General features: G+C 53.0%; 1 protein-coding gene across 1 annotated transcript in view; it reads left to right on the top strand.

Annotated features, from left to right (window-relative positions):
* Window positions 1-16,454, top strand: part of LOC116826585 (A.superbus venom factor 1-like) — a 47,334-nt gene that overhangs the window by 2,502 nt on the left and 28,378 nt on the right. Inside the window, exons 2-20 of the mRNA XM_032783391.1 lie at window positions 944-1,136; window positions 1,557-1,719; window positions 2,739-2,809; window positions 3,422-3,516; window positions 4,626-4,708; window positions 5,569-5,656; window positions 6,090-6,192; window positions 6,648-6,768; window positions 7,407-7,522; window positions 7,977-8,120; window positions 8,731-8,943; window positions 9,211-9,405; window positions 10,565-10,726; window positions 11,691-11,820; window positions 12,695-12,763; window positions 13,276-13,485; window positions 13,886-13,991; window positions 14,294-14,379; window positions 15,477-15,616. Coding sequence (XP_032639282.1) covers window positions 944-1,136; window positions 1,557-1,719; window positions 2,739-2,809; window positions 3,422-3,516; window positions 4,626-4,708; window positions 5,569-5,656; window positions 6,090-6,192; window positions 6,648-6,768; window positions 7,407-7,522; window positions 7,977-8,120; window positions 8,731-8,943; window positions 9,211-9,405; window positions 10,565-10,726; window positions 11,691-11,820; window positions 12,695-12,763; window positions 13,276-13,485; window positions 13,886-13,991; window positions 14,294-14,379; window positions 15,477-15,616 — 2,488 coding nt within the window. The remainder of the gene's footprint in view (window positions 1-943; window positions 1,137-1,556; window positions 1,720-2,738; window positions 2,810-3,421; window positions 3,517-4,625; window positions 4,709-5,568; window positions 5,657-6,089; window positions 6,193-6,647; window positions 6,769-7,406; window positions 7,523-7,976; window positions 8,121-8,730; window positions 8,944-9,210; window positions 9,406-10,564; window positions 10,727-11,690; window positions 11,821-12,694; window positions 12,764-13,275; window positions 13,486-13,885; window positions 13,992-14,293; window positions 14,380-15,476; window positions 15,617-16,454) is intronic.

The raw sequence follows: 16,454 nt of genomic DNA, 5'->3' as shown, positions 1-16,454 counted from the left end.
TTGCAAAAAAAGAAAGAAGATAAATTGCAGCCCCTTTCCTGCCTGTGAATGTAACTAAAACAGCTCTGACAAACAGGCTAGACATAAAAATACAGACACAAAGCATGAGAAAGAAAAGCAAAACATAGAGGCCAAAAACTGTAAAAACACAAGAGATGCAAATTGTCTGATTTATTTGCATAATCAAGGCAGGAAACAAAGGACTCTCGGTTCTGCTCCTGAGTGTGGAAGCTATGTCCATGTACGTGGCGTGTCTATTGACTGAAACAAGGAACTAGGGGTCTGGACTCTTGGGTTCTCTTCTCAGAACAGCACGGGAATATTGTCCAGCATTTAGCGCAGGGAACACAGGAGTCCTAGCTCCTAGCCCGATTCTCAGAACAGTGAGAGAATATTTTCCCAAATTTAGAGCACAAAGACCAGGAGTGTGTTCTACCACTCTTAATTCTATCACTGCCCTGTTGTGGGTGATTTGCATGAGCATTCCATGCCTCAGTTTACCCACCTGGCAGGGTCTGGGTTCAGGGTCTTGGCTGCCCCCCAGCCCCACACAGGGGGCCCCATGCACAAGGGTCCGGGGTCAGGATCCCTGCCCCATGCCCCAGCTCTCCATTCCTGGCCCCACTCTGTGGCGGGGTCTCTGGGCAAAGGGCAATGAGCATAGGGGTTTGTGGGGGGCACTGTGGTTCTCAGCCTGTGGCCCAGGTAACACTTTGTGCAGCCTACAATGATAAATAGGTTGAGAACCACTCACTTCCTATAGAAACCTGGTGGCTCCTTGGAGGTCTCTCATCCAACATCTGACTACCAGGCCCCAGCTGCTTACGTTCTGATAGCAGCAAAGATCACTGCTCAAGGTAGCCCAAGCCAAAGGCAACCCAGGTGCAGAGAGAGATGGAGTTTGGCTGAGTCTGCTCTACCACCTCATATCTTCCCTTACCAGATGCACGTTGATCACCCCAGGTGTCCTGCGTGTGGAAAGTGAAGAGATGGTGATTGTGGAAGCTCATGGCCACCATAGCCCGATCGAGGCGAGAATCACCGTGTACGACTTCCCACAGAAGAAGAGAGTCTTGGTTTCGACCACAGTCAGCCTGAACCCTGGAAATGGCATGATGAACTCTGCCAAAATTAAGGTGGGGCTGTGGGAGGCTATGCTTATCTGGGGGAGGCGGGGACAGACCCTGACCTCTGTCTTATAAGATGGTAAACCAGAAGAGAAATAAGATGGTAAATCAGAAGAGAACTGGATGGTTTGAGGGACAGGTCATGGTATACCAAGCCTTTCCCCCTTTAAACCGAGGAGGGACATTTTCCAAAGCACCTAAGTTACTTAGGTGAGGGGAAGGACAGATTGGCTCATGGTGGAGACTGCTCAAGGTAGACCAAGCCAAAGGGAACCCAAGTGCAGAGAGATGGGTTATCTGTAAGGGCGCTGGTATAAGTCGGTGAGTACAGCAGTGACTTTCCAGTTCTACCAATGGCTTTAACATTTCAGTAGCTGAGAGTTAGGGTTGTAATGAAAGATATTCTCCCATGATATAACAATGCTCCAGGTTCCTGCTCAGCTACTGCCAAAAGATGCCCAGAAGAAGGAATATGTCTACATCGAAGCCAAGAGCAGCCTGTTCATCTTAGAGAAGGTGGTTCTGCTTTCATTCCACAGTGGCTACATCTTCATCCAGACGGATAAGACCATCTACACACCTGGGTCTACAGGTCAGTTCCTGGCTGGGGCTTTTCTTCTACCTTTATGTCAACATCTACACATATGGGTCAACATTTTCTGAAGTGGCTGTGAATTATGAGCACCTCTGTTTATTGGGTTCTTACTCCCTCCCACTCCCTCCGCAAGGGCCTGATTTTCGGTGGGACTGAATTCAGTGGGGTCAGGGGGGTGAAGAATGTAGCACAAAAAGCCACTTATAATGCACAACAAGAAGCCAGAGGAACTATGCTACATATTCTGGGGTGTCATCTGATCTGTGAACTAACTATATTCATATATAGACAGACATCTCACATTTAGAGAGGACTCTCGTAACAGCATATAACATGCAAACAAAGGCAGAAATTTGTCCTTAGAATTGTAGTACCAAATCAAAGCATTTTAAGATTCTTTTTTTCAGAATAAGGCACACATTTTTTAACAGTGCGGGTGATTAACCATTGGAAGTGGTAGATTCTCCATCTCCTGATGTCTTCGGATAGGGTTACCATATTTCAAGTTTCCAAATAGAGGACACAGCTGGAGGGGGAGGGGAGTATTGCAGCCATCGCTCTCTGGCTGCCCACCTCTGAAGGCAGCACTGCTGCCAGCAGCAGCACAGAAGTAAGTGGGGCAAGATCATACCAGGCCACCCTTACTTCTGCGCTGCTTCTGGTGGTGGCGCCGCCTTCACAGCTGGGTGCCCAGCCAGCAGCTGCTGGTGCTGAAAATGTTCTAACAATTTGGAACCGAGGGACTCTGGCCTCTCCATTCCCTGTGCCCCCTTCCCAGTTACGGTCAAGTGTTCTCTGCCAACTTCTCGAAATACACCCAGTTACACCTCAGCGTTAGCACTGAGCAATGGTAAACGTAGTGGGGTGAGGGTCGTGTTGAGAAACTCTGGACTAGGCAATCACAGTGGCCCCTTCTAGCCTTAACATCTGATAGATGTAGTTGCTAGTTCCTGGGTTAGGTCCCATTCTTGTCCCTGGCCGTGCCAACTGACTGCCCCATCTTTCTCTTTCTGTAGTGAAGTACCGGCTTTTCACTGTGGGTCACATGTTGGACCCCAACTTAAAGGTGGTTTCTATGGAGCTCATGGTAAGATGCTTTCTATTTACCCAGCTTTCCTCCTCCGCAGATCTCTCTGCTTCACTTCCTTTCATGGACCAGCAAGCCTAGAGGCCAGGAGATTGTGCTAACTGCTTGTCACAGGGGGTGGCTGGCCCTTTAAGAGGAGTTAGACCCAGTTCTGCCTGTGACTAACCAGCTGTCTCCTAGCTGATACCCTGAGGCCCTGCAACACGTGATAGCTTGACCGTCTTTTGTCCAATAGAAGCCAGCAGTAGCTCATTTGAATGGGAGGACTCTGGGCTGTGTCAGGAGACCCTGGATCAGAGAAGGGACCCAGAACTGGGATTGCTGCATCCCAGTGAAGTGAAAAACCAGGCTGGGGGTAGCTGCTGCAGAGGCAGTGGGAGGGGACAGGTACATGTTCTGGTTGGCATTGAACTGTGGATGAAACGTAAATGTGTTCCTGGGAAAAGGGACTGAAATACCCGGGCTGGAGGGAGCTTCCTGGATGTAGCTGGCTGGTGAGTTGGCCTGGTCCGTGTCTGGGGCTCCTAGGCACTACAGTAATACATCTAATAAATAATGTACAGCACCTTGCACGGTGGTTTCAGACTGATTCTTTCTGGTGCTCGGTTTCAGAATCCAGATGGGATTATTGTAGAGAAGAACATGGTGTCCTCGATGGACCAAGGCGGCATTGTCTCCAGGAGCTACAAGATCCCTGATATCGTGAAGTAAGCTGTAACAACCAGGGGAAGGTGGTTATAATAGAATCTTCATATGTGAGCCTCTACTTCCTGATCTACACAGACCAGCTTTCTTAGCCAAGGCCGTAGCAGGCATCTCAAGCTCTGCATAGGCCTTCGCCACCACTAGAGGGGGACAGAGTACCACACAGAGTGGGCGTGGCTTAGACACTAAGTGGGAGTGGCTTACGCACATCAACATTCTAATTTGTTTTTGTTTCACTTTGCCACCAAATTCTCTGTACAATAATCACTCATTTTTTACTTCTGTCTCCCAAGGGTTGTTTCTTTTTTTAAAAAAGTGTTGCAGGCTTCAGTTAAGGAAAGGATGCCTCTATCTATTTGTCAGCTTCCCCCATCCCTAGGATACCTGACTGCATTGTGATATTCTCACAATATCCCAGGGATGTGTCAAAATATTAGTATTCCCATTTTGCAGATGGGAAAACTGAGGCTCAGAGAGATTTAAGGTTCAGATTTTTCAAGCACTTAGTACTCGTCTACTCCCAGTATGGCCAGATTTGTATCAAAAGAGCCCAGGACAAGTTGTGCCTAAATGGGAGCTGAGCTCAAGCTCTGCTGGAAAAATCTGCCCCTTGGGAACTTGTTCATGGTGTCTGTGACAGGGCTGGGTGTGGGACCCAGAGCCCTCACTGCTCTAATGCATTAGACTCCACTCCCCTCCCAGACTTGGGACTAGAATCCAGCAGCCCTGGCTCCTAGCCCCACCCTGCTCTAACCCACTGGGCCCCACTCCTCTCCTCGAGCTGGGACTAGAACTCAGCAGTACTGACTTCCAGCCCCCACTTCTCTAACCACCACTCCCCTCCCTGAGCCAGGATAGAACCCAGGCATCCTGGCTCCTCTAACCCACTTGACCCTATTCCCCTGCCAGAGCTGAAGACATAACGAAGGAGTCCTGACTCCCAGCCCCCAGCTCTAACCACTAGATCCCATTCCCCTCCCAGAACTAGAAACCAAATGCCAATCTCCTGAGTCCCAGACCAGTGCTTTAGCTCCAACAGCATACTGCACCAGCCTGACTGAGCTAAATAGATCCTGCTCCGCACCTCATGATCTGGGCTTGTGTCTTGCAGCAGCGGAGTGTGGAAGATTGTCTCCAAGTATGAGCATGCCCCTCAGGAGGCCTTCACCGCGGAGTTTGAAGTCAAGGAATACGGTACCTGCCCTGCTCCTAACAGGAGGGTGTTTCCTGGCTGATTTTGGGATCCAGGAAGAATTTCTATCCCTTCCACGCCCACCTCCTGGGCACAGTGGGAAGAGCTTTGGGGAGGCCGCTTTTGATGAGGGTCCATGTGACAGTGAAGTCTCTTAGGGCACTGACCAGAGGGAGTATGTTATGGTCCGATCCTGCAGGGTGAATAGAGCTAGGAGCCCGAAGATTGCCTGAGTTTTGGGGTGACCTGCAGGCTGAGTAGGGCCTCAGTCCTTCCCACCGTCTAGGTGGTTCTTAAGCCCCATCAGCCACCTCTTCAGGAATAAGAGAGAGGACAGGCACATGCCAGGAGCCACAGACTAGAGCTGCAGCAGCTAGATGTAAAATTCGCCCCCCGTCGGACTTGCCTCTCACTGACTGAAAGAGAAGATCACGCTGGGAAAAAGGCTGACGTAGCAGCAGAGGACCACGGTCCTAAGGGAAGCACCCCTTAGCAGTGAGATTCTGCTTTCCCGAGGGCCAGCTCTCTACAGGGAGAGCGTCCCGAAAGACCCAGCACCTGAGGTGTCCAGATCAGTCCTAACATGCTGATTGCCTTCAGCTGCTGCCTGGGAGAGTCTCTCCCTCTCCCACTGTGTATCTTGGACACTAGTTCCCTTTTGTCTCCTAGGACCCCCTTCCCCGTGGGGGTTGTGACCTCCAACCTGGACCCTCGGGTGACTGTTGTAGGGTGACCAGATGTCCCAATTTTATAGGGACCATCCCAATATTTGGGTCTTTTTCTTATATAGGCTCCTATTACCCCCCACCCCCTGTCCAAATTTTTCACCCTACATTGTTGCGATGTCTCCGATCTTTTGCAGTGCTGCCTAGTTTCGAAGTGACGCTGGAGCCTTCTCAGAAGTTCTTCCTCATTGACCAGAATGAGCTTAGTATCGACATTACAGCCAAGTGGGTCCCCCTCTTTCTCTCTCGTGCTTCTGCTGCAGTTCAGTGCTGTGGGGCAGGCTTCTGGGGCTCGCACATGAAGTATAATCGCCTGGGCTAATGGTCGGCTCATAGCCTGACCTGTTCTAATGTGCATTCATCGGTGTCCCCAGACACCTGCTATTACCTTTGTAATCCATTTATTTGTCCTGTTAATGGGCTCATTGCTGGAGTCCATTGTTACCTGCTGTATCTCCCCCTAGGGGCTGTTCCACATAAGTGGATAACAGCCTACGACCGCTACCAGTGAGTGGATTTACTTCTTTAGCTCAAATGGTTCAGGCTTTGTGACCTGGGACAGGCTCACCAGCCTCTCTGTGCCTTAGTTTCCTCTATCCATTAAATAGGAGTAATGCTGAGTATTTTCTCTCCCTGCCACGGTCTGTTTTCCACACAGGTTCCTGTATGGAAAGCCAGTTCAAGGCCAAGCCTATGCGCTCTTTGGAGTGATGGTGGATAATGAGAAAAGGAGCATCGTGAACTCACTCAACAAAGTCCTGGTGAGAACGTAGCTTCCTGGCTATGATGCATTGATGGGGCTGTAGTGGAGCGGGGTGCTTTTTGGGATATCTGCTCTGCTTTCAGAGTCTGGGATAAGAGGGGGAGCCAAGGGTAGAGTTTGGCTCCATATCCAAATACACCAAATATCTTGCCTCTGGCAACATATAACAATGGGGATAAAGGGACAATAGATAGTAATCAATATAAATTAGAAGTTATGAAGTATAGAAAATTGATAAGGGAAGCTAAAGACAGATGGGAAAACTCCATGGCTGGCAGCGCTAAGAACAATAAGGAATTTTTTTAAATATATTAATAACAAAAATATCCTAACAATGATACAGCCCCATTGCTAGATGGAGACGATAAAACAGAAAGAAAGAAAGAAAGAAAAAGAAAGAAAGAAAGGAAGAGGCCAGGTGATTGAAACAAGTTATTTTCTTTTCAATTTCAGATCAAGGATGGCAAAGGCTGTGCTAAGCTAACCAAAGAAATGTTGCATAGCAGGTTCCCCAACCCCAGCGAGCTTCTCGGCCACTCAATCTATGTGACAGTGACAGTGCTGACAGACACCGGTAAGGGAGTGGTTCCCTTAGCTGGTTGCTGGGTTTCCAGACCAGAGCAGAGCTTAAATGATACATAGCTAACCCAGCAGGCTTGGCACACAGCTGTGGCCTTCTGATCTTTCCAATGCCTCTGTTACTGGGGTTAGGGGGAGCACAGGGGTAGGTTTTGCTTTGTATCCTAGAAGCAGCAAAGCATGGACTCATCTTTATCGCTGTTGTGTTTCAAACCTCAAAGTTCCTGTTCTCTGTATTACAGCAGAACCTCAGCTGAGATCAGAGCCCCCTATGCCAGGCACTGCAGAGACACACAGTAAGACACGGCCCCTGCCCCAGCTGAGAGCAGGGCCCCCTGTGCCAGGCGCTGCACAGACACAAAGTGAGAGATGGTCTCTGCTCCAGCTGAGATCAGGGCCCCCTGTGCCGGGCGCTGCACAGACACACAGTTCCCACCCTGGATAGCTCATAGTCTAAACAGACAGTGGAACAATCACTATCCCCATTTGATGTATGGTGAGCTGAGACCCAGAGCGATGAATAACTTGCTCAAAGTTGCACATAGGACAAAGCCAGGCATTGAATCCTGAGTCCCAGTCCAGCCATCACCACAAGACCAAACTTCTTCTTTTTTGTTTTTTTTAATCCCCAAGGGAGTGACATGGTGGAGGCTGAGAAATCCGGGATCCGCATTGTGACCTCCCCCTACAAAATCCTCTTCTCCAGATCTGCTACGTACTTCAAACCCGGGCTGCCCTTTAACCTGGTGGTATGTCCAGCCAGCAGCGTAGCCGGCATATAACCTTCATAGCGTTATCTTACAGCCTGATATGGCTAGCAAGCCTATCTGCATGCCATTGGAGAGCAGAGATGATTCGCTTTCTAATGGGGTAGAGTGTGAGAGCCTGTCTTTAGTGGTTCACAGGAAATCTTTCTTGGAAGTGGTCACTGGAGCAGGCAAAAATAGACAGATGGGTGTTTGCATTGCAGGAGGTGCAGGGTTATTCAGGAGGCTTTGCTGTCACAGATACAACCAGGACAACAAACCATCTTGTTCCCAGCATCTGCTAAGAGCTAGGCTTTGTAACTGACCAGATCAGACACGGGGGAGGACGCTGACCTACAGGTTACATGCCTGGGCTGGGTATATGTAGAGACCTACCGGGCACCTTCAACCGTCACTAAGTTCACATCCACCCTCTCTCCTGTTTTCCGATGCCCAGGTCTCCGTGGTGAATGCAGACGGTTCCCCTGCCCCCCAGGTCCCCGTGCGCAGCGGAACAGGCACCAGCGGTTTGACACAGGCTGATGGGACAGTGCAGCTAGCGATCAACACCCCAGCAGATGCATCTCTGCTCTCAGTGAAGGTGCATGTTGGGTCACTTGGGGTGGGATGCTTCTTGGGTCCTGGTGATGGTTCTCTACAAGTTCTGTTGATGTTGGAACTGGACCAGATCGGGGACAGGTTGGATCTAGGACCCTACAGGTCCGAGGCCCCCAGCCAATGTCAAAGGCAGGAGGCAACTGGGTCTGATTCTCTATTGCTCATCCTACCTAAGACCCACCTGTGGAGCCATGAGCCTTCCTGGCTGACATAGCCCTGCCTTCTGCCCTCTAGACCCCAGTGCCAGGGGCACGCTGGAGAAGGGAGAAGCCACGGCTCCTGCACTCTGGCTAGTCTCTGCTCCTCGTGGCCCAGAGGGGCTGGGTTGGGAGCAGAGGGTAGGTCAGAGCAGACCTGAGGCTGCTCTAAACTGAAGCTGGGGTCTGGGCCCGAGATGCAGGGGGCACAAAGACGGCTTAATTTCACAAGGCTTAATTCCTGCAAGGCCCCAATTATATAGTGCTGGGCCCATGTAAGTCTGTGGGAAGTTTGCCATTGACTCCAGCGGTGTCAGGATCTGGCCCCTTTTAGACCTGATCTTTAGCTGTCTCTGATGAAGAAAGTCTGTTAACTGGCCCCCTATCGTCCCCCAGGTGGAAACTGTGGTTGCCAACCTCCAGCAGAAGCATCAGAGCTCGGCAGTCTGGGCCATGGTAGCCTACGGGTCGCAAGGGGGCTCGAGGAACTACCTGCACATCTCAGTGCCAGCCACTCAGCTCCAGCCGGGGAACGCTCTGCCTGTGAGCTTCAGCTTGCGGAACAGTAACGCTGACGTTCAGAGGCAGATCCACTATTTCACCTACCTGGTAAGAGGCAGCGTCGCTGTGTGCGCAGCAGGGGAGGAGACGGTGACAGGGCGCTGGGAGTCGAGATTCTTGGGGTCCAGCCCTGGGAGGGGAGTGGAATCCAATTGAGCAGGGGGCTGAGAGTCAGGACTCCTGGTTTCTATTGCCAGCAGTGGGAGGAGAATGGGGTCTAGGATGCCTGGGTTTCCTTCTTGCCTCTATGTGATTTTGTGCTGTTATCACTGGGACTCATCCAGTGACAGTGAATGCCTTCTGCTTCCTCATCAGATCCTGAACAAAGGGAAGATTGTCCGGGCTGGAAGACAAGCCAGGCAGGCGGGACAAACGCTGGTGACCATGTTCCTGCCCATTACTCCAGACCTCATCCCTTCTTTCCGCATCGTGGCTTACTATCAAGTAGGGCAGAAGGAGATCGTGGCAGACTCGGTCTGGTTGGACGTCCAGGACTCCTGTATGGGAACGGTGGGTTGATCTTCTCTCTGGCACTTACATCAATATATGTCAATAACCTGATGGATTCTGGCTGAGAGAGGAGAGCAGGTTCCCAGCAGGAGAAATGTGAGCTACTCCCAGGGTAGATCTGATTCAGTCCTTACTCGCTGATTAAACCTGCGGAGTGACTCCTGATTTACCCCAGTGCGAGGACAAGCGAGGCCATTAGACAAGATCCTCAGCTGACATAAATCATCTAAGTGCGCTTCAGAGTGACGTCCATTTACACTATCTGAGGATCTGGCCCATTGAGTTGTTACTGATTTACACAAGTGGGAGAAGAATCGGATCCATTCATTTCAGTGGAGTTACTCCTGATTTACACCCTGTGGATGCAAAAGGAGAATCAGGCCCTCTGTGTTTTCTCGGGCAAAGCTCTGCCTGATGATAGGAGCACAACTGTCAGAAAGGTTCCTGTTCTGCTCAGGAACAAAACAGAGACCTTGCAAAGACTTTCACAAAAAAGATCAGTGCCAGACCGCTCCATGCTGGTATCCAGGGTGCTCGCCTGGGCTGTGGGGGGCATGGGAACCTGAGGTTCCCATATTCCACTGGGCTGGTCTCAGCTCTGGTCCACTTTGTGTAGATAATTAAATCTTCACTGGAGGAGAGCAAAAGATGCTGACTGTCTGGCCCAATGGTTAGGGCATCCCGTGGTACATGGGAGACCCACATCAAGCTCCTCCTCCAACTTAGACAGTGCAGCGATTTGAACTTTATTAGCTCTTTTGGGCTCTCGCTCTCTCTCACTGCCTCATTCTGAGCAGAAATTCCACACTGCCTGAGAATCTTTCCCCGCAGAAAGGACCCGCCCCTTGCCCAAGGGATGGTTTGCCTTTGGCATATCAGGATTGCATTTTGACGAAAAACCGTTTCACTGAAAAATTCCTGTTTGAGACTGGCTGAGAAAGGGATTGGCTCAAGGGTCCTCTACTGCTAACTGCGAGGGGAGTGCTTCTTTAGCTCCAGTGGGTGATGCCTGTGTTTTTACAACCCGAGGAGAGGGGTTCAAATCCCAGGGCAGATGGGGATTCCATAACCTTGGGAGCCCCATGGTCATGGGGATTGGGTCTCTCTAGCAGTCACCCCCACGTGGCTGATTCATTCTTTCCTCTCATCTCCATGAAAGCTGAAGGTAACAGGCGCAACGGAGCAAGACAATGATGTCCAGGTGCCAGGTGGGAAGATGAATCTCCAAGTGAAGGGAGATCCCGGAGCCAGGGTCGGGCTGGTGGCTGTGGATAAAGCTGTGTATGTGTTAAACAGGAAATATAAGTTCTCCCAAGCCAAGGTGAGCGTAACGGCAGGGGGTGGTCAGGTGTGGGGACTGGACCGGGGACCTCTGTGTCTTGAAGCAGGAGCCACTGCTGCCTGAGCGAAAAAAAAGCTAATCTTGCAGCAGCCTCTAAGTATGGTACAGCCCCTCCTGGAGGAGGAGAGAGTACTACCTGCAGTGGGGACGGGTTATATGAGAAGCTGAGGTCTCTATACCTCTGGTGATGGAGGGCAGTGGCGTCTAGTGGTTAGAGCAGAGGAACTGGGAGTCAGGACTCCTGGGTTCTGTTCCTGGCTCTGGGTGGGGAGTGGTGCATAGTAGTTAGAATGGGGAAAGGTTGGGGACAGGGCTGGGAGGCAGGACTCCTGGGTTCCGTTCCCAGCTCTGACACTGATGCCCGTCGACGGCAGGAGGCTATTAGGGCCGGCATGACCAGTGAGGCCGGGTTCCCCACTACACCCATGATGGGTTTGAGGAAGGACGACTTCCCCGTTCCCTCCACGGGAGGGTCGAATTGAATGGATGGGGGAGAGGCCTATGGGAAGGTAGCGAGCTGGCTTTGTGCAGGCGGGTGAGGATTGCTGCCCCCTGCTGTCTGGACTTGGAGCTGCTTCACCACGTGTTCTCGACCTACAAGCATGCTCGTGTGATAGCATGGCCTAGTGGACTCAGGTGCTGCTTTAAAGTGCTGGTTTCTTTAGGAGAGGTTGGATCCTACTGCTGCCAGTCTGCTTGTTGGGCTCAAGGTCTGACTAGCTGATCGAACGTCCCTTCTGATCTGCACCTCTATGAATCCACCCTAGATACTTACAGGACCACCATTACTGTAGAACCCGAGCACCTCACAATCCTGTGCTGTTATCCCCATAGTACGGATGGGGAAACTGAGGCCCAGAGAGGGTAAGTGACTTAGCCAAGGTCACGCAGTGAGTCTGGGGCAGAGCAGGGAATGGTATCGTGTCCCCTCTTGTCTCTCCAGATCTGGGACACAGTGGAGAAGAGCGACATCGGCTGCACGCCCGGCAGCGGCAAGGACCACGTGGGGGTGTTTGCGGACGCTGGGCTGCTGCTTCAGACCAACGTTGGCATTGAGACACCCCAGCGGGCAGGTGACCCGGTCGTGCCACAGGGCTCTCCAGTGCAGGGCAGCATGGGATCGAGCCCGTTGCTCATACCGCATGGGAACAGAGCGAATACAGCCCCAGAAATCCCTCTCTTTATCAAGGCCCCCTCCCCTGCAGTACAACCCATCCTGGTCTTCCAGAGCAGTGGTTCCCAACTAGGGGCCCCCTGGGGGGGCTGTGAGCAGGTTTCAGGGGGGCTGCCAAGTGGGACCAGTGTTAGATTTGCTGGGGTCCAGGACAGAAAGCCAAAGCCTCACTGCATGAGAGTGAAGCCTGGGGCCCTAAGTCCTGCCACGTGGGGCTGAAGCTGAAGCCTGAGCAATGTAGCCTTGTGGGGGCCCCTGTGGAATGGGGCCCTGGGCAACTTCCCTGCTTGCTACCCCCTAATGCCGGCCCTGGCTTTTATATGCAGAGAACTAGGCATACGCAGGGCCGTGGAGTTTTTATAGCACGCTGGGGGGGCAGGGGCTCAGGCTCAGAAAGAAAAAGGTTGAGAACCCCTGGAGTAGGGGGTGCTGGTTTGCATGGAGGACAGGGGCTCAGCAGGGGGCGCTCTCCCATCCTAGTCAGCGCTGACCCCAATACCCCAGTGTGGTGCTGGGGGGTGCTGTGTTGCAGGGAGCAGGGTGGAGAATCAGTAGGAGGCGCTCTTCCTTCGTAATCAGTACTGACCCCAGTGCTCCAGCATGGTGCTACCAGAGGTGGGATCCTTTTCAGGGAGAACCGTGAAACCCAAGACCAGGAAAGAGCCACTGCGTTTCTCCCCTGAGCCCTAGTGTTTAGCCTGACTAATTTCATCTCTCCACGGAGATGCTGCCACAGCCCCATGACACTGACGTGTGTTACTCTCTCTTGCCAGAGTCCCGCTGCTCCCAGCCCACTCGGCTTCGGCGCTCACCCCTGATGTCGAAGAGAAAAGCTGCCAAAGGTAGGTGCACCTCTGCACGGTCTCGTGTGGGCACGCACTTGCACACCTTCTGCTTGCATGCACTTGCACACCCTCTGTTTGCACACACTTGCACGCCCTCTGCTTGCACGCACTCTCGCACCCTCTGCTTGTATGCATTCGCACACACTCTGCATGCACTCTCCCACCCTCTGCTTGCACGCACTTGCATGCCCTTTGCTTGCATGCATTCTCTCACCCTCTGGTTGTATGCACTCGCACACCCTCTGCTAGCATGCACTCTCGCACCCTCTGCTTGCATGCACTCTCATGCCCTCTGCTTGCACGCATTCTCACGCACTCTTCTTGCACACACTTGCACACCCTCTGGTTGCACACACTCTTGCGCCCTCTGCTCACATGCACTCGCACCCCTTTGCTTGCACACACTCACATGCCCTTTGCGTGGCCTCCTTCACGCTGCTGCTCTCGCACGTGCCCTCTCCCTCTCTCGCGCCCGTGCTGGGTGCTAAGGGGGCCCTGCTTTCCCGCAGCGAGGCAATATCCAAGCCAACGCCTGCGGAAGTGCTGCCAAGACGGCATGCAAGAGAACCCCATGGGCTACTCCTGCGACCGACGAGCCAAGTACGTGCTGGAGGGTGGAGAGTGCGTCCAAGCCTTTCTCGACTGCTGCAAACACATCTTCGACTGCTGCGAGCACACCTTCAAGAGGCCCCCCGTGTTTCACAAGCAGTTCCTGTTAGGTAAGGCTCCATCTGCACTAGGGGATATGGCTTGCACCAGTGATTAGTGTCACCTGCACTAGGAGAGCTGGACTCCAGGGGCAGGTCCTTGTAGGAAGGTTGAGGCTGCTGTGTCTAGAAGCTAACGGGCTCAAGCAGCAGCCTAAGGGATTCTCTGCCATAGTATATTAGTGCCGGGGTCCAGGGTTCAAGCCCCTAGTTGGGCCTATTATATTAGCCTGGCTGTAACACACCAGGCCTGCAGACCCCGTAGCTCCCAGGAAAACCCAGACATTCCCACCCGTCACTGGGCTCGCTCTGGCTCAGGGCAGGGCTGACCCCCTGTTTCCTTCCACCTCAGCATCAACCGCATATCAGATGGCCCCCAGGAGGAGCGAAGAGCCTGTGGATGAAGTCGCAGAGGACGGGGAGTACCTGGCGGATGAGGACATCGTCTCCAGGAGCCAGTTTGCCGAGAGCTGGCTCTGGCAAATGGAGCTGCTGCCGCAGGAGGCCGATCCGGACGGGTATAGGTCACACCACTTGAGGGCGAAGGAGAAACACGGAGATTCATCCCAGCACAGGCTGAGCTTCCCACACTCCACATGGCCCCCTCCGGGGCTTTGCAGGGGCACCAGATACCCAGAGCATGGATGTTCTCTGGCCCCGCCCCTTTCCTCTCCCAGTCGGGCCCCTCCCTGCTTGGCCCTCCCCATGCCCTGCCTCCACTTGCACTCAGACCCAGGTCTGTGCCACCGGGGGGGGGGGTCTTCTCTCTGCAGCCAGAAGGGTCCCCCAACCTGATCAATTCCACTCCCGTCTCTTCCAGGCTGGCTTCCAGAACGGTGCTGGTGTACCTGGAGGACTCCATCACCACCTGGGAGGTGCAGGCCGTGAGCCTCTCCGGGACAAAAGGTAAGACTGGCAGCTGTGTGTCCACCTTGGACCGGTGATGTGGCCAAGCAGGGAAGGACAGGCATGTGGTTAAAGCATGGGATTGGGAGTCAGGTCTCCTGGCTTTGGGAGGGAATAGTGGCTAGAGCAGATCTGGAGCCAAGACACTTGGGTCCTGTCCCCAGCTCTGGGAGGGGAGTGAGGGCAGCAGATTTGGCCTCAGGAATCCTGGAATTTATGCCCAGCTCGGACATTGACATGCCATCCGACTCCTGCACATCACCACGCCCTCGTTCTGTGCCTCAGTTTCCCTCTCACTGAAACAGAGTTAATCCTGTGGCTTGACCAGGTTAAGATTTGTGGAGCATCTTGTGATTTATAACACCCTGATTCCCTTTGCTACGAGGCCAGACGGTAGGGGAGCCGGGGCTAGAACCTGCTACTGCAAAGACAGGATGCTGCCCCTGGAGCAAACAGAAATTCCCTTTCTTGGTAGGAGATGCTGCGGGCTGGTCAGGCCTAAATTTTAGGCCCAACCCAGACGTGAACTGGAGCCAAGCCCATGCAACCTGAGCAGGTCAAGCGGTTTTCCAACGTGAGCCCGACTCAGCACTGTTGCCTCCTGCCCAGGGGTTGGCGTGGCAGCAGCTCTGAGTGACAGCAGCCCAGTGCGCTGCTCCTGCCGGCTGCCGCGCACTGCTGCACTGTGTGTGTGTCCTGCGCAGCCAGCGGCCCTGTGACTCCTCAGCGCACTCGCTCTGCAGCGCAGGGACAGGAGATGGGGAGCCGACCTGAGAGGGTCTGGATGTTTTCCCACCTAACCTGGGCCTGACACTTGTAGCTGGGTTTGGATCAGGTTGCAGGGCTCGAACTAGAAGCATCTCCTCTTTGGGCCTACCCGCTAGGTGGCAACATCATGCACACCCAGAGCTGAGCACGCCCCCAGTGGGGGAAGACAACCCTATTCCACCCCAGAGGTGGCTGCACTTCGGTGGTGTGATCCTCATATACGCAGAGCTCCCGGACCCTCGCTGCGGGTGATACATGTAGCGGAGGCTGTGGAAGGTTCCCGCTGCCAAGGGCGGGTGGGCTTTGACTGGACTTCCTTCCCATTGCAGGGATCTGCGTGGCCAACCCTTATGAAATAACAGTGATGAAGCAGTTCTTCATTGATCTCCGGCTGCCCTACTCCGTGGTGCGGAACGAGCAGGTGGCCATCCGGGCCGTGCTGTACAACTACGCGCCCCGGGCTCTCCAGGCGAGTAGAGATCAGCCCTGCCCTGGCGGATGGGTGAAAGATGCCTGTTGTTAATGGGAGTGGTGTCTAGTAGTTATAGCAGGGTCCTGGAAATTAGGACTCCTGGGTTCTGGTCCCAGCTTTGGGAGGGGAGTGGGGTCTAGTGGTTAGAGCAGGGGAGGGTGGGAGTCAGGATGCCTGGGATCTATTCCTATCTTGAAGAAGTGAGAGCAGTGAAACCATTAGCAAAGAGGAACCCAGAACTTCTGGGTTCTGTTGCTAAAAGTGGGCTGGAGCATGATCTAGTGGTTGGTGCTGGGAATTAGGGCAGCTGGGTTCTCATCGTGAACAGATTGCTTCATCTCTCTCTGACTCAGTTTCCCTGTCTATAGAAGGGGGCTAATTATATTTACTCACTTCCGGTGGGGGAAGGGTTAATTAACATACACTTGTGAAGTGAGCCAAGGGTTTTACATGAGGAGGGTGAATGGATAATGGGCTATGGATGAAAACAAGATTTGTTGTGGAGAATATCACTGCCTGGACTGAGGTTATCAGTGACATACTGAGGTGAACATAAGAACGGTCACAGGGGTCAGACCAAAGGTCCATCTAGCCCAGTGTCCTGTCTTCCAACAGTGGCCAATGTCAGGTGCTTCAGAGGGTGGAGGGGTAGGCTGGGGTGAAGAACACAGTGGGGGGCCTGGAGGGTAAGACACTTAGAGGTGAGACCCCAGCCACCAAGTTTGCAGTGTGGATCAGATCTCTCCTCTACCGACCCACAGTTTTGGAATGTCCTGGTTCTGTTCCACAGTGGAGATTGGAGCCAGACACACTCTTTTAATCTGGATCAGAACTT

Source organism: Chelonoidis abingdonii, chromosome 26, assembly GCF_003597395.2.
Source record: "Chelonoidis abingdonii isolate Lonesome George chromosome 26, CheloAbing_2.0, whole genome shotgun sequence".
In the NCBI taxonomy this organism is placed as follows: domain Eukaryota; kingdom Metazoa; phylum Chordata; order Testudines; family Testudinidae; genus Chelonoidis; species Chelonoidis abingdonii.
This window is presented reverse-complemented; position numbering and strand designations above follow the sequence as displayed.